Below are 22896 nucleotides of genomic sequence, written 5' to 3' on the forward strand. Positions count from 1 at the left end.
CGGGAACTGGAAGTTAAAAAAAAAATTCAGACACAAACGCTGATAAATGCGATATGCCGCATTTACAAGCGTTTTGCGTTTGAAACGCTAATAAAATCTACTGCTAAACGCAAGTTTTCTGCATTCAAAAAACGACTGTAAATTCAAATGCCTGTAAACGACTGTAAATGAAGATGTGTATATGGACACATAGGAAAACATTAGGGTGAGTTTAGGGACTGCTGAAAAAAAAGCTGAACAGCTCCTAAATGTGAATTTATCAGCTGCAGTGTACATGAGCCCTTTATAGTGTTCTGTGAATTAATGAACTACAAGTCCTGACAGCCTTAGCGGCTGTCGGCTTGTAGTTCTCAATGAACTATCTGTGGATCACCGTGGTAGTTCATTGAATCTTCCTGTCAGTATATCTGCTTGCTTGTACTGTACATCCCATACTTGCAAGCAAGTATACTGACAGGTCTGCCGGAGACCTGCATGGCACCAGTGATCTGCTGATCACTGCTGTAATGCTTTAGAGGCTCCTGCAACAAAAAATAATAAATGCACATTTTTTTTACCTGCAAAAAAATGAACTGATCCTTTAATTGTAGCAAACAAAAAGTTAAAAGAGGGGATAAAAACACCTCTGCAGCATTTCAAACTAACAAATAAAATATTACAGAATACAAATTAGTCATATTTTTCTATGTATATGAATCATTCATTTAAAAACTGTATGTATTAATTTGTAGGGAAAATCTCAAACATCTAAAACTGCATTGTTCCACTTTTTTAGTGCACAAAACATGACTCCCGCAGTCAGATCCGTTAAGAATCAGAATTTCTCGGAACTGAAAAAAGAATGCATAAAAAAAGGAAGATTGTTTGAAGATCCAGAGTTCCCAGCATCTGATGAATCCTTGTTCTACAGTAAAGCTCCCCCACACAATATAGAGTGGAAACGGCCTGGGGTAAGCGTTTTCTAATGTAGCAGTCAACAAATTAATTATGTAGGGACTGACAGGAGAAATGAGAATTAAAAAATACATAAGCTGCAAGCAAAGTAAAAACATTACACAGTGCAAACAGCAATACAAAGCTGTGCGTAGAGTGGAAATGTAAAGGTTTTTTTTAAGAACGTATTACATCTGGACAGAAGCTGTTTACCATCTGGTATTATATTTTATAGAAATTTCACTTCCCCGCAGTCCCTGTACACTGAAAATTGTTGTTGCTCAGGCATACATAAATTTTGATGTTGGGGAAATACTTATTCTTTTTTTAGTCTATCAATATTTCAGATACTACTGATGTTGAAACATCACACCTTTACCGCTGCACATTTGTTGTAAAATGTAATGTATGAAAATCTTGTTCAGGAAACACTTTTCTTGATCCGAATCCATGAGCTACAAGGTGATTGTGACGGGCGCGGCGTCAGACCCCAGCCCTTCTCACCAACTTGTGACCGAAGGACTAGCCAATCTAAAACCGCTCTGCCACTTGCGTAACAATGCCACTCTCAGCTGCACCCTGCACAGAGATTTTCCAGCTCACTGGAAAACAATCTATGTGCCAGCAACCTGAGAGCGATTGTTACTGGGTCAGGTCAATTACGCAAATAAGCCTTCACACTGCCACCACCTCCTTTTTACAGAGAAGGAGGAAACTCACAAATCTTAGCAGTAACACTATGATGTTTGAATAAGCATCTGTATACACACTGTCACCGCAGACAGATGTATCCAGAGGTTTTAAAACACACAGTAGCACTCTTCAGAGACAGGGATTCTTAGTTTGCAATAAAGAGCTGTGGAAACAGTTCAACACTTTTCAGAAAATAGGATTTATTACTAAAAAGGTCAAAATGGTGCAATAAAAATATTTACAGAAAAGACGTAACATATATATATATATATAGAGAGCAATAACACAACAGAGAGATAAAAGAAAGAAGTTTAAGAAGGTAGGATACTTGCAGAAGTCCTGGGTTTAAGCAGCGTTCAAGTGTACTGAACAAAAGGGTGCTGTCAGGAATCGGCTTGCCAATAGTGGTGGGACTCACCTGCCTTGTGGGATGCAGTACCAGGGCTGGCCAGCGGGTGCTCTCAACAACCAGAGGCTCACTTCGGCAATTAGCCATCACCTGGGTCTGATTGCAGGTGGTGTATTTAAGGGATGGCCAGACCTGCAGTCTGTGCCTTGTTGTACTGTTTGCTTGGCCCTGGTTTCCTGATCCTGTTTCTGCTGTCCTGACGCTGCCTGAACTCTGCCTGTACTGACCTCGGCTAGTCCTGACCACTCTCCCACCTGCTCCTGGTACTCCGTTTGCCCGTTTGCTACCGACCCGGCCTGCCTGACTACTCTTATATCGTATGTTTGTTATCTGTTGGAGGTTTGGTTCAGTTTGTTTGCACTGTGTTATGTTTAGTTTTGCACTGCGTTATGTTTAGTTTTGCACTGCGTTTGTATTGTTAATAAATTATATTATTTACTATATCTGAAGCCTACGTTTCCCTGTGTCAGTCCACACACTTCTGGTCACACCCGCATCGCTGACAGGTGCCTTTTCTCCCAAAGTTGGTTCCTGATGTTAAAAGGGAGAATCTCTTCATCTTCCTCTCCAGGCATGACAGTCTGCTTTCTAGGAACCCAGCAGGGTGTCTCCTTAGAGCAGAGAACCAATCTCCTCATTTGGGGAGGGGTGTTTAGGCAGGGACTCAGGATAGGACCAAATCCCTCCCAAGTTTATACCATAGCCAATAACCTTCACTAGGTACATGTAGCAGCCTAGCCACTGGTAGATTAATATGCAGAATGATATCCTGAACGTCCAGACATCAAATATGACATATCTTACCGTTCCAGATAAAGACATATTGCTTTCTACTCTTGTGTAGGTGCCACATAGGGGTGTAAGGTGTCAGGTGACTCATATTAAACTGACCTATCTGAATATATGCTTTGTTTTATTGTACCTTGTTCCTGTCGGGATTTATGAATTTGTCTGAAAAAGTGGATGTACATTTTACTGCCACTCTGGAATGCTTTCATGCCCAATGACTGTCTGATTTTTAGCTTTACGACCAGGCCAAGGCAAGAGTCTGACAGACATCAGGGGACCAGCTAATTGGGTTTACAACCATGAAGCGTATCCAGCTGTGCCCTGTGCACTCCTGAACTCGGCACACACACAGACCACATTCCTTGCAAGGGGAGGGGGCTGGAGGGAGAGAGAATGATATTTGCAGAGTATGATACAAGATGGTGGATCTTAGCAAAATGGTTGTCCTCGTGCATATCTGTGCGCACAATTATCACAATGATCCAGGGTTGTGGCTTTGAATTAGCAATTGTTTTGATATATTTGTAGTCCAATCTTGCTCCAGTCTAATCCACAGTGGGGTATCACAGATTAGTAAAAATGTACTTTAGCTGTGGACAAAAGAGAAAATGCTTAAGTGCTGTTATAAATTCTTGGTGCATTAAAACATGGAGCATGGATAAAACTAGTGTCTACCTGCTCATATGTTAAAACAGAAAATGTTTAAGTGTTAGTAACCCAGGACCCTGCATTCACAATATCCAGTGTCCCACAGTACACAGAACATGGAACAATTATTTTAGTAAATATAAACTGCTAAATACCTGTTCTCATCAGCAGTACATAGCAGTGTTGTGACTTCTATCAGTATCCAGCAGAGCACTAGTTAAAGATTGTAGGAGGAATTTTCATTCTTCTCTGACTGTCCTATGAGGCTGTATGACCCCTGACCTTCTGTCTAGACAGCACTGATTGGTCTTGTGCTGATCACATGCACCCCCCCCCCCAAAAAAAAAAAAAAAACTGTCTAGAAATACACACCAAACCGAGTATATGCAGAGTGCCTCCCAGGGCTCTGTACTATCAACAGATGGATTGGGGAGTGTGGATAAAGGGTAGGAACAGAGAAGACGGGATCAAACAGCCTTTTTATAACACTTTAAAGTAGACTATACTAAATTCAGTCACTAAAATCTCGTATAGGCTTTACCATGTTAAAGTGGTAGTAGGCTCTGAAAAAATGGGTCATTTGCAGGTTAATGAAGGATAATGCCATAATGTGCTAGTATGGCTTGCATACTGGTATTATGGCAGACTTACCTTTAAAGCAGAGTCCTCCATACCTGCTCTTTCACCACTGCCAGCACTACCATCTTCATCTGGTCTTCTTTCTGGGTTTGTGTTTTCCTGCTATTTGAATGACCAAGCTGTGATGATGTCACTCCCACATATGCGCACAGGAGTCATCATCGCAGCACAGTCCACTCAGTGTGCCCTGAGTGCAAAGCGTCTCTGTGTATTGGGTAGAGACATGTGAATAGCTCCTAAACCTTGTAAGTTTAGGAGAAATTCACCGTACCTACAGGTAAGGCTTACAAAAAGCTTGCCTGTAGTTACAAATATTAAAGGTGAGTTTATTACCACTTTAAATAATCTAGGTCCTTTACCAATTTTTGCGGCCATTATCAGCACTGTATAAGCTGTATGTAGCATCAGCTACCTGTACGTACCTTTTACCCCCAAATGGACCTTTGAGAATATACCCAGGTCTCCCAATAGTACAGAGACGGCCAGTCATACAAGCTCAGTCCCATGCACACCGACAATTAAGGCTCAGCTGAGGGGACTGACAGGAGGGAGTTTAAGGTCACAGGATACTCCAAACTGATCAATACCAATAATAGGAGGAGAAACTTCTCGCTATTTTCAGCCTTTCCTGGAGGTAACAGAGAATGGTCAGCATATCTACTGTATGACCCTACAGTAGCAGTCCCAGTCCATATAACATCCTCCTGGCACTTGCCCAACTAACACACACAGCACGGTCTTTACTCAGTGTTCCAGGATCTGTCTGCCACCCAGCATCCAAAGGTAGATTCTCAGTGAAAAAAAAGATCCTTCTCCAGACCCGAGCCTTCAGTGTAGTGCCCTCCAGCAAATGTGATCCCCAGGTAATCTTCTCTAGGCCCTCGGTCCAGCAGCTGCTGAGGCCCAGACTGCAATTTCTTGTCTCTCTGGCTATCCAGGTGCAACAGCCACAAAGAGAACTGGATCTCTCTCTTGAGGGAAAAGAACAAACTGCTCAGGCCTCCTGCACAACCACCTAGGGCCTCCTTCTAGGGACTGGCTGGGGCATGGTAGCTATTCATCTGATAATTTGAATCTCCTAGCCCTATGCTCTGGAATCTTCTTTTTAGAGATTGGGGAAGAAATCAAACTCTCAGCTCAGGAAATCCTGAGCAGACCTACACAATCAGTCACTGCTCTATTCATTACAATGGAACCGAAAAACTAAATTTACCTAGCAGCATAACCAGAAGAGGGCACTACATCTGGTATTCAGCAATACTGGAACTTTCTGACTTCTGTGTCCTGGCAGCAATACAGAAACTTCCCAATTGCTGCTCCAACAAAATTGAATTGGGCTGAGTGTTGTTCCGCCATTCTCAAAAAGCCTTGTATTTTTATCAATGAATACAAAGCTTTCTCTGATTGGCTAAGGTGGCATGGTGGGAGGATCCGAGGATGACATCACATTCTCTACCTCAGCCAGTCAGAGAAATCTTTGTGTTCACTGAAAAAGCACAAGGCTTCCTGTGAATGGCACTCAGCCGGACTCAATTTTGTTCCGGCAGCAGACAGGAAGCCCCCATACTTCTGCCGGACTGCTGTATCCTGTATGTAGCCAATTCTACTGCAGTCTATACAGTGCTGACAGTGGGCATATCTATTAGTAAAGGAAAGAGTTTGTTCCATCCAACTTGTCCCAAACAAACTATTCAAAATGAAAGTAAAAATGGAGTTCACCTTTAAACGAATCCCAGCTGATCCTTCCATGCGGATTCCTGTTCAGGCACTTTATGTTATGGGGTGATATCTGTTCCCCAATTTTCTCCTGTGTTGTCATCCTGTCATATTTGCCATTGGTGAAGAGTACACGTTTTCATGGCAACACAGATTGTGCAGGCGTGATCCTGTTGTCAATATTAAGTAGCCAATACAGAGCAATGATTTTCAGCCAACGTTGGAGCAATGCATATAGACAAGAAGTCTCTAAAACACCTAAATGAGATTAGCAGCACTGAGTCCCAAAAATGGTAAAAAATTAGGGGAAACAGTATTTTATTAAAAAAACAAAACAAAAAGCTTGACAATGTATTATTGTATACAGTGCTTTAGAAAATGAAATGCCACCCAGTTGGGAATTCGATTTTTTTTAATTAATCAACGTTTCCCATGCATTTCTCATGTCTTGTGTAATGCTATGACTGCAGAATTGCAGATGATGACATGAGGTATGGTCGCCAGGAGATGTAACCTAATAACTAATGTCAAAATAAAGGAAAAGTAAAGAGTCTTCCAGATGTTTTCTAAACACTATTAGAAAATGAAGACATTTCTCTGTCTGGCAGATTCTTCTTGGAGCAGCACTAAATATCATACAGAGTGTTGGGAATTGAAGTTCACTTCCTGAAAAGCCATCAAGATTTGACTCTCAGTTCCCATTGTCTGATGATGATATGTTGAATGCTGATGTATTTGCCATACTATGGGAATTAGGGGATGTTTTCTAAAATGGTCATTGGGTCGTGCATGATTTTTTTTCCTGTCGCTCATTTACAAGCCTGGCTGGGTTCACAGTTGAATGATACAGGACCTTTCCCCCACAACTGAGTAGAAACCTACTGGATACCTTCATCAATGAAGCATATGAACAAATTAAACCTCCACCCTCAGTAGGGAAAGATTTGGTAGTTTTAATCCTGGAAGTAAAGACCCTCTAAGGCAGGGGTCTCCAAAGTACAACCCAGGGGCCAGATGCGGCCCTTTGCTTGATTTTCTCTGGCCCTTGGGGCATTATTACCCCCATAGTTCCTGCCACTGCCAATGGATCAGTATTCCTCCCACTGACACCAATGATGGGACACTATTCCTCCCACTGTCACTAAAGATGGGACACTTTTCCTTCCACTGATACCAATGACGGGGCACTATTCCTCCCACTGACATCAACGATGGGGAACCATTCCTCCCACTGACACCAATGATGGGGTACTATTCCTCCCACTGACACCAATGATAGGGCACTATTCCTCCCACTGACACCAATGATAGGGCACTATTCCTCCCACTGACACTAAAGATGGGACACTTTTCCTTCCTCTGATACCAATGATGGGGCACTATTCCTCCCACTGACACCAATGATATGGCACTATTCCTCCCACTGACACCAATGATATGGCACTATTCCTCCCACTGACACCAATGATGGAGCACTATTCCTCCCACTGACACCAATGATAGGGCACTATTCCTCCCACTGACACTAAAGATGGGACACTTTTCCTTCCCCTGATACCAATGATAGGGCACTATTCCTCCCACTGACATCAATGATGGAACACTATTCCTCCCACTGACACCAATGATGGGGCACTATTCCTCCCACTGACATCTATGATGGGACAGTATTCCTCCCACTGATACCAATGATGGGGCACTATTCCTCCCACTGACACCAATGATGGGACACTTTTCCTTCCACTGATACCAATGATGGGGCACTATTCCTCCCACTGACATCAACAATGGGGCACCATCATTAACAATCATAAAACTACCATTAACACACTCACAGAACAGTAGTTGAGTAATTGATATACTGTATATGAGAACTATCTTAAAAATGCTGGTGTTCAAAATAGAATTGCATGTCTCGACATTTGAGGGTATGAGTGCTCAAGAAGAAATGAGAGGTCACACGGGCATCTCTTAGTACTGGTGGCAGAGAAGAAAGACAGACCACCCAATCATATCCTTCTATAAAATCATTATGTAAGAGAGCATAGATATTAGGGGCAAGGCATCTTAGACTAACAAGCAATTACAAACCAGTCAATAGGCAAAATACTAACCATGTAGTGGATGAAGCCAGCAAACAAGAAGTGCCTAAAGATTCCTCTTAATATGGGAAGGGATGACCCAAACTCTGATTGACTAGACAGTATCCCCAGCACCTCATCTATAGGAAAAGACCAAATAAGACTATATAAGTACAATTATGGCCAAATACAAAAAGCTGTCCATCAATACCTCCCTCTACAAGTCCACCTAATATTGTAAAAATATATACAATGAAAAAAGGGATAAGTCCCATAGACTTCCCCATTACCAGCAGTTGGCAACCATAGTAAATAAAAAAGGTCCATCTATGCTTACCACTCCATTAGGTGTTTCATGAATTACCCCTTGTGCAGTGCCCAAAATGTTTGAGGATGGTCCTAGGATGCCACCGGCATGGGAGATTGCTCTCTAGTGGCGCCAAAACAAAGAGCAGAGCTCAGTCAATGCCGCTGAAAGTTTGGGGCAGCAAAAAACAACTTTTATTGAAGGGAAGGCATATAAATGGACAACCCCTCTACAAATCTTTTTTCCCCCTAAGAGAAGATACGCCTGCATGTCACATGACACAAAAGGTGACACAAAAGTAAATTATTTGTTGTCTGACTCTGATTCCTCCTTCTCTGTTTGGATGAAAGGCACTCCGAATACGGGACAAGGTCGTTTAAAAGAAGTCGTAACAGTAGCGGCTCATTTGAGCAAGATGCTAAAAACGTTCAATTGGCACTAATTCCACTTTTTCACAGGATCAGATTTCCATTGACTCTCAGAAGCCTGTAATGTGATCCATTCACATAGAAGGAAAGGTGGTGAGTGAATTGGAATCTTCTTTTTCTGACTCTTCAAGCACAGTGAGTCAGTACACACATAGCTCTTTATGAACCTAAAAAACACATCCTCCAACTTTTTTAGGTCGAATGCGGAGGAGAGGTCTCCGATGGGGGAGATTGTGCTGGGGAATAGAACACTATCTGATTCAAACTTAACTACTACATTGAACATTGTTAATTTGATTTTGTATATGATAACTCAAACTGAAAAAAATCTGCTGTCTCAAGGGCTTAGTTTTTGCCCACACCAGAACTTTGATTAATTCAAAGTGGTTAAAGATCTCCAATTATTTGCTAGGAAGCTCTCCCTAAGGTGCGCATATTTAAAATCTGATAACTAGACAGAGATAGCTGATTGGTCCCAGTACTCCAGTAGGTAGTTTAGAACCCTTAAGGATCTGACTCTTCTGCAAGAGAAAAGTGAACCAGTCGATCTCATTGATCAATTAGACTTAGACCAATTATTAGTGGAGGTAGAAGGTCCTCAGGGCAACCCCTTAACTCAATTTAATAAACCTTCTTCCATATTTTCCTTGGGTTTTTTTAATAAATATTTTATTAATTTTCAGTATATCATATTACACTAATAAAATTTCAAGATATTCAACATTACACAATTCCCTTTTTATACCTCTTAATTCAAAAGAAAAAAAAACCCACCCGTTCCCACCCCCTTTTCCCCTTTCTGCTCCCTAATATTTTTTCCCTCTTATCTCCTCGCTTTTATCACCTCTTTTCTCTTCACTCACAAGACACCCTTCTCTTTCTTCCTTTCTTATCTCCTCCCTATCTTTCTTTAAATTGCTCTTTAAACTTATTCCATTTCTCCCACCTTTCTCTGAATCTCTCCATTCTATCTTCTTCCTGATGGTAGAATTGTTTCATCTTATATACATAGTCAACCCTACTTATCCAGTCTTTTTTTTTTTGTATTTCTTACTCTTGCTAGAATTTAGATATTAACCCCTTTGCCGCATTTATCAGATGAAATGCCAATGAGTCCTTATATTTTTCTACTGTAGTCTCCGTTTTTTATGGAATAAGCATGTGTCTGGATCTTTTGGAACCTCAACCCCCATTATCTCCTGAATTAAATAAAATATTTCTTCTCAATACTCCTGAATTTTAGGGCATTCCCACCATAGATGTGCCATTGTGCCTTTTGTCCCACATCCTCTCAAACATAAAGATGATTTATCTATTTGTTGTTTATGTGCCACACTTGGTGTAATATACCACCTAGCCAAACACTTGTAATTAATTTCCACCACCCTCATACCTACCGCTCCATGTACAAATATAAATATTTTCTTTTTCTGTTGCTCGTTGAATGTTATTCCAAGTTCCCTTTCCCATTTCTCCATGTACAAAGGCAGGGCGGCCTCCACCATTTCAGTAAGAATTTTATAAATCCAGGAAGTACCATGTTTCTGTGTTTTATTTGTATTAAAAAGTTGTTCTAGTAAATTTAAATCTGTCATTGATCTTAAGGGCATAGGGAGCAAACTAACAAAATGTTTTAGCTGGAGATATCTCTACTCGTTAAATACGTAAAAATGCGTAAAACAACTCCTCCTCCTTTATGAACCTTTGTGCACTGGTGAGCAGTCATGTTGGAATAGGAAGGGGCCATCCATAAACTGTTCCCACAAAGTTGGGAGCATGAAATTGTCCAAAATGTCTTGGTATGCTGATGCCTTAAAGTGTTACTAAACCCACACCAATAAAATCAGTCTGTGTATGCAATAAAGCATGCTTGTTATACTCACTGTGGAACCTAAGTGGTTAATACTCTGCATTGTGTAAAAAGGCTGTTTGATTCTCTCTTCTCTGATCCTCCCCTTCTTTCAGTGCCCCTCTTATCTCCTGATAAGACATATCGTGTGGGCATTCTGCACATGCTCAATTTTGTGTGTATTACTAGATAGGTCTTTTTTTCTTGGTACAGTGCATGTGATCAGCACAGGACCAATCACCATGAAGCTCTCTATGCACTGTTGTTGTACTAATCTGAAGGCTACACAAAGTTTGGAGGTCTTTAGCTATTGACTCTGCAGACAGGTGGAAACTTCTGCTCACTGTGCGCTTCAGCATGCGCTGACCCCACTTTGTCATATTACTTTGCTGTTGTTCCCAGTTGCTTCCAATGTTTCATAATACCACTAACCGTTAGCAGCAAGGAAATTTCATGGATGGACTTATGCACAGGTGGCAACCTATCAAAGTACCACACTTGAATTCACTGAGCTCCTGAGAGCAACCCATTCTTTCACAAATGTTTGTAGAAGCAGTCGGCATGTCTTGGTGCTTGATTTTATACTCCTATGGCCATGGGTTGGACACCTCAATCCAATGATTTGGAGGACAATATAGAGTACAGTATGTTATATGTAGTGGTGATACGTTACTTTTTCGCAATTATTTTTAGAGATATCTTTGGGATTAGGAATAGACAAGTACTCTTACAAAAGTGTGAAGCTAGAGCTGTTAGGAGAGGGGTGTCCTCAATTTTAAGGTTTCACAGATGGATACCAGAGTGACACTTTCAAGAACATCAGAATGGCTATTCTGTAAGAAGACAAAACAGACCAAAGATATAACAATGACTCACCAAATATCACAGCAAAAACAATTTTATAGTATAACTAAAGGCAAAATTTTAGTAATAAATGGTTAGAACCCCAGTCAGTTTTTTTATTAGTGTTCAATGTCAACCCAAAATGTGGGAATTTATTTTCCTTTCATTTTCAGTGGTAAGGAGAAACAGTAACAATTGAGAGAGTGAATCTCCTTAATAAGAGCACAGACAGCAATAAAAACGGTGACTGGAATTATAAACAAACTATAATTAAATAAACACAACATTATATTTATAAATGTCAAATATGGAATTAAAATAGTATACAAAAATTACACACATAAAGACAACACTGTCTTTTGTATTGGTGGAAGAAGGGTATTTATACACTGTATGTGTGTGATATTTGATATTATTTTCAATATTTGACATGTATTAACATATTTTATATTTACTTAATTTAACTTAGTTGTTTTTGATACATCATGTGTGTCCTGTGAAAGCAGCTTCCCTTTGACTGGTATTCCAGTCACTTTTTTTCTTTAGTATGAATACATATACTGCAGGGACAGTCACCGCACTGACTTAGTGAGGTGGCATATTTCTGCAGTTTAAACCATTTTACCTCTTTATTAGCAATACAAAATGAAAGGGGTTCTAATTCTTGTCCACTACATCCATCTCACTGGATATCACGCCATGAGATAAAATACCAAATGGTTTCATGAGATACCGCTTTGTGAATTGAGCCCTATATCAATTTATCAACACTGATGCTAAAATACTAGCCAAAGTCCTGGCAACCTGCCTGGACAAGTCTCTTCTCTTTACCCTTGCTATGGAACCCCTAGCTACTCTTGTCCAAAACTCTTCCCTGATTATAGGTCTTTATATTAACTCCTTAGAGGAAAAAATCTTGTTTATACGCCGGTGACACACTGATTTATTTGGCTGTCCCTGATCAGTTACTCTTTCAAGGCTTTCAATGCTTCTCTGAGTTTAAGGTAAATTAGGACAAGTCACTTCTGTTCCCTATAGACCAAGAAGCATTAAGCAATATGTATCCCATCTCCTAACTGCTAGCAGTCAATAAACTTGTATGGTCACAATACAGCTTCCACTGAGCGGGTACCAAGCCCATGGCCAGCATTTGAGTTGATAGACTTTTTTTTCATTGTCAGTGTTATTTTTTTTGCTGTAGCACATCCTACAAAAAGAAAGATTGGATTCCACTATGTATGGATTTTAAGTGGGTACCTCATGCAAAAACAATTATAAAATTGGGAGGTCCCCCACAAAATCCATACCAGACTCTCAGGGTCTGGTTCAGATTTTATGTGGACTCTACACAAGAAAAAAAAATGTGTACTCTTTCTGTAAAAATCTATACCAGACCCTTCATTACAGCATGCAGCCTGGCTGGCCAGGAACAGGGTGGGTGACGAGCGTGTGCCCCCCTCCTGTTCTATACCAAGCCATTCAACATGGGAGGTAATATTTTCATATTCTTTGACATTTTAATATTTTTCATAATTACACTGCTTGTTCTTATTATTTCTTAATATGTCATCCTAAAACTATCCAGATCCCAAGCCTGACTTTCATTTGTTTGTTCAATTAATGAAATCAAATCACATGTCTTCCAGTATTCATATTTCTTCTTAAGGCAAGTCTCTAATGTATGTCTGGCTGTAGTCAAACTCAATAAATCTACATGACTTGGTTTACATATGGCAGAAAAATCCATAAGGAACATGAGATTAAAAAAGTTTAGCAATAAAAAAATAGAGGTGTTGCCCATGAAAACTATCTATGATTGCTTTCATTTTCTTTGCTGCCCTGTAAAAAGGACAGGCAGAAAAGATCAGGAATGTTGTAAGTCCTCAAAATCCACAGCTTAGTATATCAGCCAAAAGCTTTAACTGCCAAAGACCTTGGAGTTTACTGAACTCAGCTTCATAAAAGCTTTAAAAAATACATATCTGTAGAATGAAATTATGTGAACCTCCAAGACACTTTAGCCTCTCAGACTGTGGTGACAGCAAATACAGTGGCTAGATTCTCATAAGCCTGCACGGTAAACGTAGTGTTTTACTGTGAAGGCTGGTATTTGTGTCAGCTCCAGCAGGAAGCAGTGCAATATATGTTTCAGTGCACCATACTGCTTGTTTTCTTTTACTTTTTTTTTCAACTTTATTTAAAGTATCAAATAGTAACACTTCATGTCACTGCACAGCAGCATGGTGTATTGCTCTGCTGTGCAGTGCCATCCAGTGCAGTGCATAAAAATGATGGCATGCTGCATTTTTATGCACTGCAACACAATGCACATCACATCAGTGTTAAGTGAAAGGGGCACAGAAAACAATTGTTTTCTATGTGCCATAGTCTTGGCCTTCATTTATCCAGTGCAGAAAAAAGCAGGTCACTGCAAATAGTGTGAATGAGCCCTAAGAATTTAGCCATAACCAGAATATTATCGCCAGGAATGGAGTAGAAGGGAGGTTTTTGCCATGAAATATTAGATGTGGCACTACTCTTGTGAGGGTCGCTGTGTTTTAGGTCCCCCTAAGCTTCTAAAAATACAGCCAGGCAACAGGTATTTCTCAAATCTCACTTGCATTCAAAGACAATGGCCATGGGCTTGGTTTTGTTGCTTTAGTAGGGAAAATTAACTTGGATAGGGAAATAGGGATTATGGGATGCCCAGTTGGCTTGAATCAATGGGAGGTGGGAACAATTTCCTTCCTATATACAAAGGCAGATCCTGGACTGTTCTTTTCTTGAAAGCCATCAGTTGATGTGGATCAGTAGCAGCCCTTAATGGGCGAGGAAATGGCAACCTCTCAAAAATCAACTTAGCTTCTTGTAACTACATGCAGGAATATCTTCTCTCCCTCTGTAGAGCTGCTCCCAGCGCCACGGCCTGCAAACACTATCAGCCCTCTTGACTTCTCTGAGGATCTCCTGGCATGGGGATAAGGGATTGAGCCCAGCAGTGTTCTTAGACAGCTTGCTACGTGTGACAGTCTTTCCCCTTCTAGATCCCAGAGAGTGCTGCTGTACTTACTCTGACCTCTCTACTCCCTGTTGCTTCAAGTCTCAATTCTATTCACGCCTCATTGCTGAATGTATCCTTCTGAGCCAGCTTGGGCCCAGCCTGGAGGCTGGACCCCCCCTAGACCTAGGGGACCCTACCCAGGCACTAACAGTCTCTTCAGCACTCCATCTTTCACCCGACACCTCTGCCAGCCTGACTCTCCCATATTTATGGACCAGTCGACCAATACCAGGGCCTCCAAATCTGGAATTGGCCGCAGTCCCATGAACATGCAGATTAGGCCTCCATCCCTTCCTGCTCACCGACTTCTGGAAGGTTCTATGGTCCTCCAGAGTCAGGAGGAGGCAATAGAGCCCCAACCCAGCTGACCTGCAATAACCCGACCTCATTCACAGGCTCACACAATTACCATGAGACATACACAATGATATTACATGCGATGCACTACACTATTCCAGTAGCACACTAGAGGGTGCTACACACAGATGATTAGACATACTAAGCTAACTTTAAAGATCAACATAATGATGTGTTAAGCTGTAATTATCAGCATGCAGTAGTCAACACCAGGCTTTTCACTTCAAAATACAACATATAACACAGAGAATGCCGATAAACATCTACTTTGCACAACTGAGTGAGAAACATTGATTGTAAAGTTGCAATATATTACTTTACCTGTGCAAGTTCAATTGTATAAATTGCTGCCTCTCTACTGCATATAAAAAGGAATCATTAATCTGCATTGTAAAAGCACAGGGACAGATGCAACCAGGTCTGTGGATAAGGGGGTACCACCAGTCCTCTTGTACGGGGCCCAGGCTAGTAGGGGGGCCCAGGCAGAGAGGGTCAGTGAGGCAGTGAGGATGGGGGGGGGGGCAATTACTGGATCTGTTCCCCTGTATGACTCTCTCTGCAACAGATGAAAACTGGCTTCTTCTCCTCTCCCTCCCACTGGTTTTCAGCTGCTGCAGAGAGAGCCGTACAGGAGATCTGTACCAGTCATTTCCCCCCCCCACTGCACCCATCATTCTAACTTTGCACCATACATTTCCCCCTGCTGTCCAGGCCACCTGTGTGTCCCCACCCCCTCAGTGCTGCCAGCTTCCCTCCTCTCCTTACCACCAGCAGCTACAAGCGCACAACAGGATCCTTCAAGATGGAGGATGGGGGAAGGGTCCTGTAAATATACCAAATTTACCAGCCCCATCCTTTTCTAAATGATCACAATGAGTGATCGGTACCAATCACTCACTGTGTTCATTCATAACTGAAGCATAGTAAACTGTGTTCTTTTGGGGGGGAGGGGAACCTGTCAGGTTGGCTGTATGGGGCCCTGTGGTTTCTAACAGCATCCCTGGATGCAACTAAAAAGCAACTGGTTCAAAATGTTATTGGGTATTACCTTTGCATAACACTCAGAAACAATCAAGAATACTGCTTAGCCATTTAGTAAAACTAGTGTGTTCTTTTCTCAAAAACAAGGAAATTAAAAGAACAGATAAGTAAGGGACAAAGGATAAAAAAAATGTTCTTTTCTGTAGAGTGTAATGTGGACACACAGCTGTTAAAAGTAGATCTAAACAAGGCTGTCTGTAAGGAGGGGCAAAAAGAGCAGCTGCCCAGGGCACTTTAACTTTCACTGCTTTAGCCGCTAAGCTATCACTCATCTCTGCCTGTCTGCTTTCTATGATCATTGACAGTACTGTTTTGAATGTAATCCTGGTCAGCTTCATTAACCCCATTTTTTCTGCCACATGTTAAATTGTGCTGCAATGCAAGACAACACTTCTACTTTGGCAAGGGGACTGTTGTGTGCGTTTGTACCATAATCTATGCAGTAACCTCTAGCAACCAATAGGTAAGCAAAAAGGATGTGCAGTAACCTCTAGCAACCAATCACTGAGCCGGTAAAGATGTGCAGTAACCTCTAGCAACCAGTGAGTGGTAAGGATGTGCATAAACTCTAGCAACCAATGGGTGACTGTTAATAATATGCAGTGACCTCTAGCAACCAATCAGTGAGCGGTAATGATGTACAGCAACCTCCCAACAACCAGTGAGTGGTAAAGATGTGCAGTAACCTCTACCAACCAATGGGTGAGCAGTAAGGATGTACAGTAACCTCTAGCAACCAATGGGTGAGCAGTAATGATGTGCAGTAACCTCTAGCAACCAATCAGTGAGTGGTGAGGATATGCATAATCTCTAGCAACCAATAGGTGAGTGTTAATGATGTGCAGTAACCTCTAGCAACCAGTGAGCGGTAATGAAATACAGCAACCTCTAGCAACCAATTGGTGAGTGGTAATGATGTGCAGTAACCTCTTGCAACCAGTCAGCAAGCAGAAATGTTGTGTTGTAACCTCTAGCAACTAATCAGTAAGCCATAATGTGTGCTGTAAACTCTAGCAACAAGTCAGTGAGTGGTAATGATATGCTATAACCTTTGGAAATCAATTGCATTCACTACCTGATCTGCTGCAGTAAACTGATTTTGAGTCTAGTTGCTATTTATTGTATGCCTTCGAGTAGATGTAAAACGAATTTGCATGGCGGGGGGCCAGGTGGGGGGCCAAGAAAATGTTTGCCCGGGGTCCAATCAATATTAAAGACGACCCTGGATCTAAATCCAACCACTAAAATCTCAAATGAGCTTTTACATATTAATGTCTTTTCAGAAGTTATTTCAACCTTTTTTAATTAACCACTTGAGGACTGGCATGTTAAACCCCCTTCCTGTCCAGTCCAGTTTTCAGCACTGCGATTCTTTGACTGACAACGGCTGGGTCATGCAGTACTGTAATCAAATCCATTTTATATCATATTTTGAGACTGATGAAGCTTTCTTTTGCTGGTATTTAATCACCATTGGGTTTTAAATTTTTCATTATATAAAGATAAAAAGACTGAAAATGAAAAAAACCTAAACTTTTTTCTCTTTCTGTTTAATCTTCCTTCATAAATGTAGGCCAAAATGTAATCTGCTTCATTTCTTTGGCAAAAAAAACCACAAATAGGTGTAAATTATTTAGTCTGTGTGAGTTTACAAACTATAGTATATACATTTATTTTTCGCTCCATAAGACGCACCTAGGTTTTAGAGGTGAAAAACAAGAAAAAAAAATATTCTGAACCAATGGACTGCAGACACAGTACAGGGGATGACCAGAGACTGCGGACACAGTACAGGAGATGACCAGAGACTGCGGACACAGTACAGGAGATGACCAGAGACTGCAGACACAGTACAGGAGATGACCAGAGACTGCGGACACAGTACAGGAGATGACCAGAGACTGCGGACAGAGTACAGGAGATGACCAGAGACTGCGGACAGAGTACAGGGGATGACCAGAGACTGCGGACACAGTACAGGAGATGACCAGAGACTGCGGACACAGTACAGGAGATGACCAGAGACTGCAGACACAGTACAGGAGATGACCAGAGACTGCGGACACAGTACAGGAGATGACCAGAGACTGCGGACAGAGTACAGGAGATGACCAGAGACTGCGGACAGAGTACAGGAGATGACCAGAGACTGCGGACCCAGTGCAGGGGATGACCACAGACTGCGGACACAGTGCAGGGGATGACCAGAGACTGCGGACACAGTACAGGGGATGACCAGAGACTGCGGACAGTGCAGGGAATGACCAGAGACTGCAGACAGTGCAGGGAATGACCAGAGACTGCAGACAGTGCAGGGAATGACCAGAGACTGCAGACAGTGCAGGGAATGACCAGAGACTGCAGACAGTGCAGGGAATGACCAGAGACTGCAGACAGTGAAGGGAATGACCAGAGACTGCTGACCTTTGGGGAGGGAGGGGGAGCGGGTACCTGAATTTGACAGGTACCCGCTCCCACTTCCGCGGAGTTGTCCTTCCCTCTTCTTCCCGGGCCGGCTTCTGTGACAGCCGGGTGCCCACTGCGCATGTGCGAGAAGCGCTGCGCTTTGTGAATGGCCCGGCGCCTTCTGGGACCTTTCATGTGTCCCAGAAGACACCGGATCATTCACAAAGCGCAGCACATGCGCAGTGGGCACCCGGCTGTCACAGAAACCAGCACGGGAAGACTGTGCAGCGCTGGAGCGAGGAACAGGTAAGGCCCTGCTGGAGACAACAGCTGAGTGGCCGGCCCGGTATTCTGACATGGTGGCCGCAAAAATACCGGACCGGCCGCTTTATATTTGCTCCATAAGACGCACTGACATTTTCCCCCCTTTAAGTGCGTCTTATGGAGCGAAAAATACGGTAATTGAATCACTAATTGAAAGGGGCATGTTCAAAATAATAGCAGTGTGGAGTTCTATTAGTGAGGTCATTCATTCTTTGAAAAACAGGTGGCAATTATTGCCCTTATTTAAGGAAGGAAGGCAGCAATTGTTGTACATGCTGGTTACAGTGCATTTCTCTCTGAAATTCTGAGGAAAATGGGTCAGTCCAGACATTGTTCCGAAGAACAGGGTACCTTGATTAAAAAGTTGATTGGAGAGGGGAAAACATATAAAGAAGTGCAGAAAATGATAGGCTGCTCAGCTAAAATGATCGCAAATGCTTTAAAATGGCAACCAAAACCTGAAAGACGTGGAAGAAAGCAAAAAACTACCATTCGAATGGATAGAAGAATAGCCAAAATGGTAAGGACTCAGCCAACAATCAGCTCCATGAAGATCAATGAAGGTCTAAAGTTACCTGTGAGTACTGTTACAATTAGAAGACGCCTATGTGAAGCCAAGCTATCTGCAAGAAGACCCCGCAAAGTCCCACTGTTGAAAAAAAGACGTGTTGAAGAGGTTACAATTTGCCAAAGAGCACATTGACTGGCCTAAAGAGAAATGGCGCAACATTTTGTGGACTGATGAAAGTAAGATTGTTCTTTTTGGGTCTAGTGGCCGGAGACAGTTTGTCAGACGACCCCCAAACACTGAATTCAAGCCACAGTACACTGTGAAGACAGTGAAGCATGGTTGCGCAAGCATCATGATATGGGAATGCTTCTCATACTACGGTGTTGGGAATATTTATCGCATACCAGGGATCATGGATCAGTTTGAATACATCAGAATACTTGAAGAGGTCATGCTGCCTTATGCTGAAGAGGAAATGCCCTTGAAATGGTGTTCCAACAAGACAATGACCCCAAACACACCAGTAAACGTGCAACATCTTGGTTCCAGACCAACAAGATTGACGTTATGGAGTGGCCAGCCCAATCCCCGGATCTTAATCCAATAGAAAACTTGTGGGGTGACTTTAAAAATGCAGTTTCTGAGGCAAAACCAAGAATTAGAGAAGAACTGTGGAATGTAGTCCAATCATCCTGGGCTGGAATACCTGTTCACAGGTGCCAGAAGTTGGTTGACTCCATGCAACACAGATGTACAGCAGTTCTCAGAAACAGTGCTTATACAACTAAATATTAATTAAGTGATTCAAAGGAAAGCAAAATCTTCAAACATTTTTCAGTTTATATAGTGAATGTTTGAGTTTGTAAAGAAGAATACAAACACTGCTATTTTTTTGAACAGTCTAATATTCACTTTTCTTCAATTTTTTTAGAGGAACAACACAAATGTGATATATTTTTCTTCATGTTTTGATTTGGAATAGAATGTGTAGTGTTCCCAATGCATTTGTGTGTATGGAAATAAAAGCTATTAGAAGGATTGTGAGCTTTATTCACTTTTTTCAACACACTGCTTTTATTTTATTTATTTTTATTTTGTATCAAATCATGATTTAGTTCTGTGCAATATTATATTGGTAGTCAGCCTGTAAAATATACTGATGAACGCCCAGCACACTCATTAGACTTTTTTCATTGGTTATGTAGTTTCTTTACATGCCCATCTCAATTTCCAGAAAAGATTTCTCTATTTGCAGCTTGAGGGCTCCTAGTTTTTCATCAAAACTATGTTTGAATGCCTCATCTCTGAGGTCCTGTGACTCTGTTACAATCAGACTTACAATGCAGTGAATTGGACTCTGGCAGAACCAAAGACCATGCGAACTTTGTTAAAGTGGAACTTTACCCTATCCATTAACTTTACGTATTGTCTCTCCTGCCCCCTTTCTCTAACAGAATTTTTATTTTTTGGGGGGACCCATCTCCACACTCCTTTATTTCTTGACTAGGCCAGAATGACATGAATAGTTGCCCACAGTTGATATACAGTGTGTGTGTGTATATATATATATATATATATATATATATATATATATATATATATATCTCACAGAATGGTGCAAACGGTGACAATATAGACAAAAAAGGAAGCAATCAGAAACGAAAAACAACTCTGGAATTGATACTGGAAAATTTTGTTTAAATAATAACAAAAATTGGTCACATGAATGTAGAATAACACAATGTCTGTAACCCTAGGGGCTCACACCTAAGCTTTTTCGGCAGCATATTGCGTTTTGCAGAAACTCCGTACAATCCATTTAACATGATTTCCTATGGGACATGTTCACATCTACACGTTTTCACCCGGTGCATTTTTTGGAAAGGGTCAGGGACTTTATTGAACGCAAAAAGTTGCATATTTGGTTCTATGGACTTCAATAGAAATGCTGCAGAAAAGCATGTATTGCGTTTTTGCTGCGTTTTTGCAGTGTTTTTCATTTTAAATCTGTCTAGCAACAAGAAAAATAAAAATTAAAAAAAAAACCCAAAATAAATGCAGGTGGAAAACACAATGCACATCGCAATGTAGAAACCGCTCAAACGCAACCTGCATAGGTGTAAACCTAGCCTTATACAGTCTCAGGGAAACCACCAACTAGTATGGACTGTGGAGCCTCAGGAAGCAGCTCTGTCAACTAGTAAAGAATGACAAATCTGAAACCAGTCAGCTTCTATCTTCACCTTGTTCAGTTAAGCTTTGAAAATGAAAGGTAGAAGCTGATTTGTTGCCATGCACAGATTCTGACTGCTCCAGTTTGATAAGTTCCTCTCTTTGTGTGTTACACTCGCCTGAGCCCTACCGTACACTGTGTTGTACATTTCATACTCCTGAACAATGCACTCTGTATGCTGGTCCGTATATGACATCCTCCTCAACACTGCACCCTAATACATCTTATACCCCTAACTCCTGCACTCTTTATGCTATATTGTACATCACATACGTATGACCCAAGTGTTTATCGTTTGCTGTTGTTGCTTGCTAAGTAGTCACTGAACATGTTAATCAAGTTCTAAGATAGGCTGTGTGCACAATAAATCCTGAAAGTTGTATGGGTCAGTTAGACCAGTGTTTCTCAACCTTTTTTCAGTCAAGGCACCCTTTAAATTTATGGACAATTTCAAGGCACCCTCCAAAACTATGGACAGTCCCAAGGAACCCTTTAAAATGATGGCCAGTCTTGAGGCACCCCATCCTAAAATGTAAAAAACTATTCTATTAGTTTTATATAATGCAGCAATATCCACACATATAGGACACGCAACGTTAGAGGTGATTTATTCTTCCAAAGCATATATACGTTTGCACATTGGTACAGACTAGAATTCCAATGTTTCTTTTCAAACAAGGATGCTGTGCAGGCAATCGACATCCTCCTTATCAACTGATGATGTCATTGGTTGTCAGGGTGTCTCCAGCAAGAAGGTCGTAATGGTGCACATTGAAAACCTGTGGCTTTGTGTAACTAAAAGGCAGGCTTCTTCCACCTAATGGCTTGTATTTACACATTTTGCTAAGGCATCCCTGAAGAAACCGAAAGGCACCCTGGTTGAAAAAGGCAGAGTTACACTGTCTCTAGAGGGAATGTAATTAAAGCATATTTGTGGCATATGTCTGCCATGTCCTACATGTGAGTACAATATTCAACCATGCCCCCCAAATGCAATTTGGCCACACCAACCATTTGGTGAAAAACATAAAACATGAGGCTCACATCAGTTTTCTCCTTTTAGGAGCCCAAGGTTGCCCCAGGCCTTTCACAATCCACACTATGCCCCTGTAATGAACATATATACCAGAAAGTGGTACAAAATTAAAGATGGTATACTAAGAATTATAAATCATTCACTTGCAAATTCTCTTTCTCTAAATCTTCCACAAACATTGGCCAAGCATTCACAGGATAATGTTCACTGTATCCATAAAGCACATTTTTAGGCTGACTGCTCTGCCTCTGCTGCACTGAGTTCCCTAGCAGTTCTCCCTTTCTGAACTGCAGTACTGCTCCCTCTGATGAAGAAGAGAAGGGAATTTTGGAGAACTGGGCAGAGTTGTTAATACTGATTGGAATTTCAATACAGCAGAGGCAGCATTGTCAATTTGCTTAGGAAATTTATATGAATGTAGGAAAACTTTGGATTTCTGGCAGAGTAACAGGTATTTTTCTGTAATTTCAGGTTTTTAAAGGGATTAATAACATGGAAAGATGTGCGTGTATTGCAGAGATGCACTGATTAGCAGCATCTGGCCATTGGATGCCAGCCCTTTTTAGTCTCCATGGCCTTTACTATGTATGTA

The 22896-nt window shown here is 41.4% G+C and overlaps 1 protein-coding gene across 1 annotated transcript in view; it reads left to right on the forward strand.

Moving 5' to 3' along the window:
* Positions 1 to 779: 779 nt before the first annotated feature.
* CAPN6 (calpain 6) overlaps positions 780 to 22896 on the forward strand; it is a 68609-nt gene continuing 46492 nt past the window's right edge. Inside the window, exon 1 of the mRNA XM_089678263.1 lies at positions 780 to 950. Coding sequence (XP_089534389.1) covers positions 786 to 950 — 165 coding nt within the window. The 5' untranslated portion in view covers positions 780 to 785. The remainder of the gene's footprint in view (positions 951 to 22896) is intronic.

The sequence above is a fragment of the Staurois parvus genome, unplaced genomic scaffold (assembly GCF_062004578.1).
Source record: "Staurois parvus isolate SC_StPar_1 unplaced genomic scaffold, SC_StPar_1.0 ptg000202l, whole genome shotgun sequence".
NCBI classification, from domain to species: domain Eukaryota; kingdom Metazoa; phylum Chordata; class Amphibia; order Anura; family Ranidae; genus Staurois; species Staurois parvus.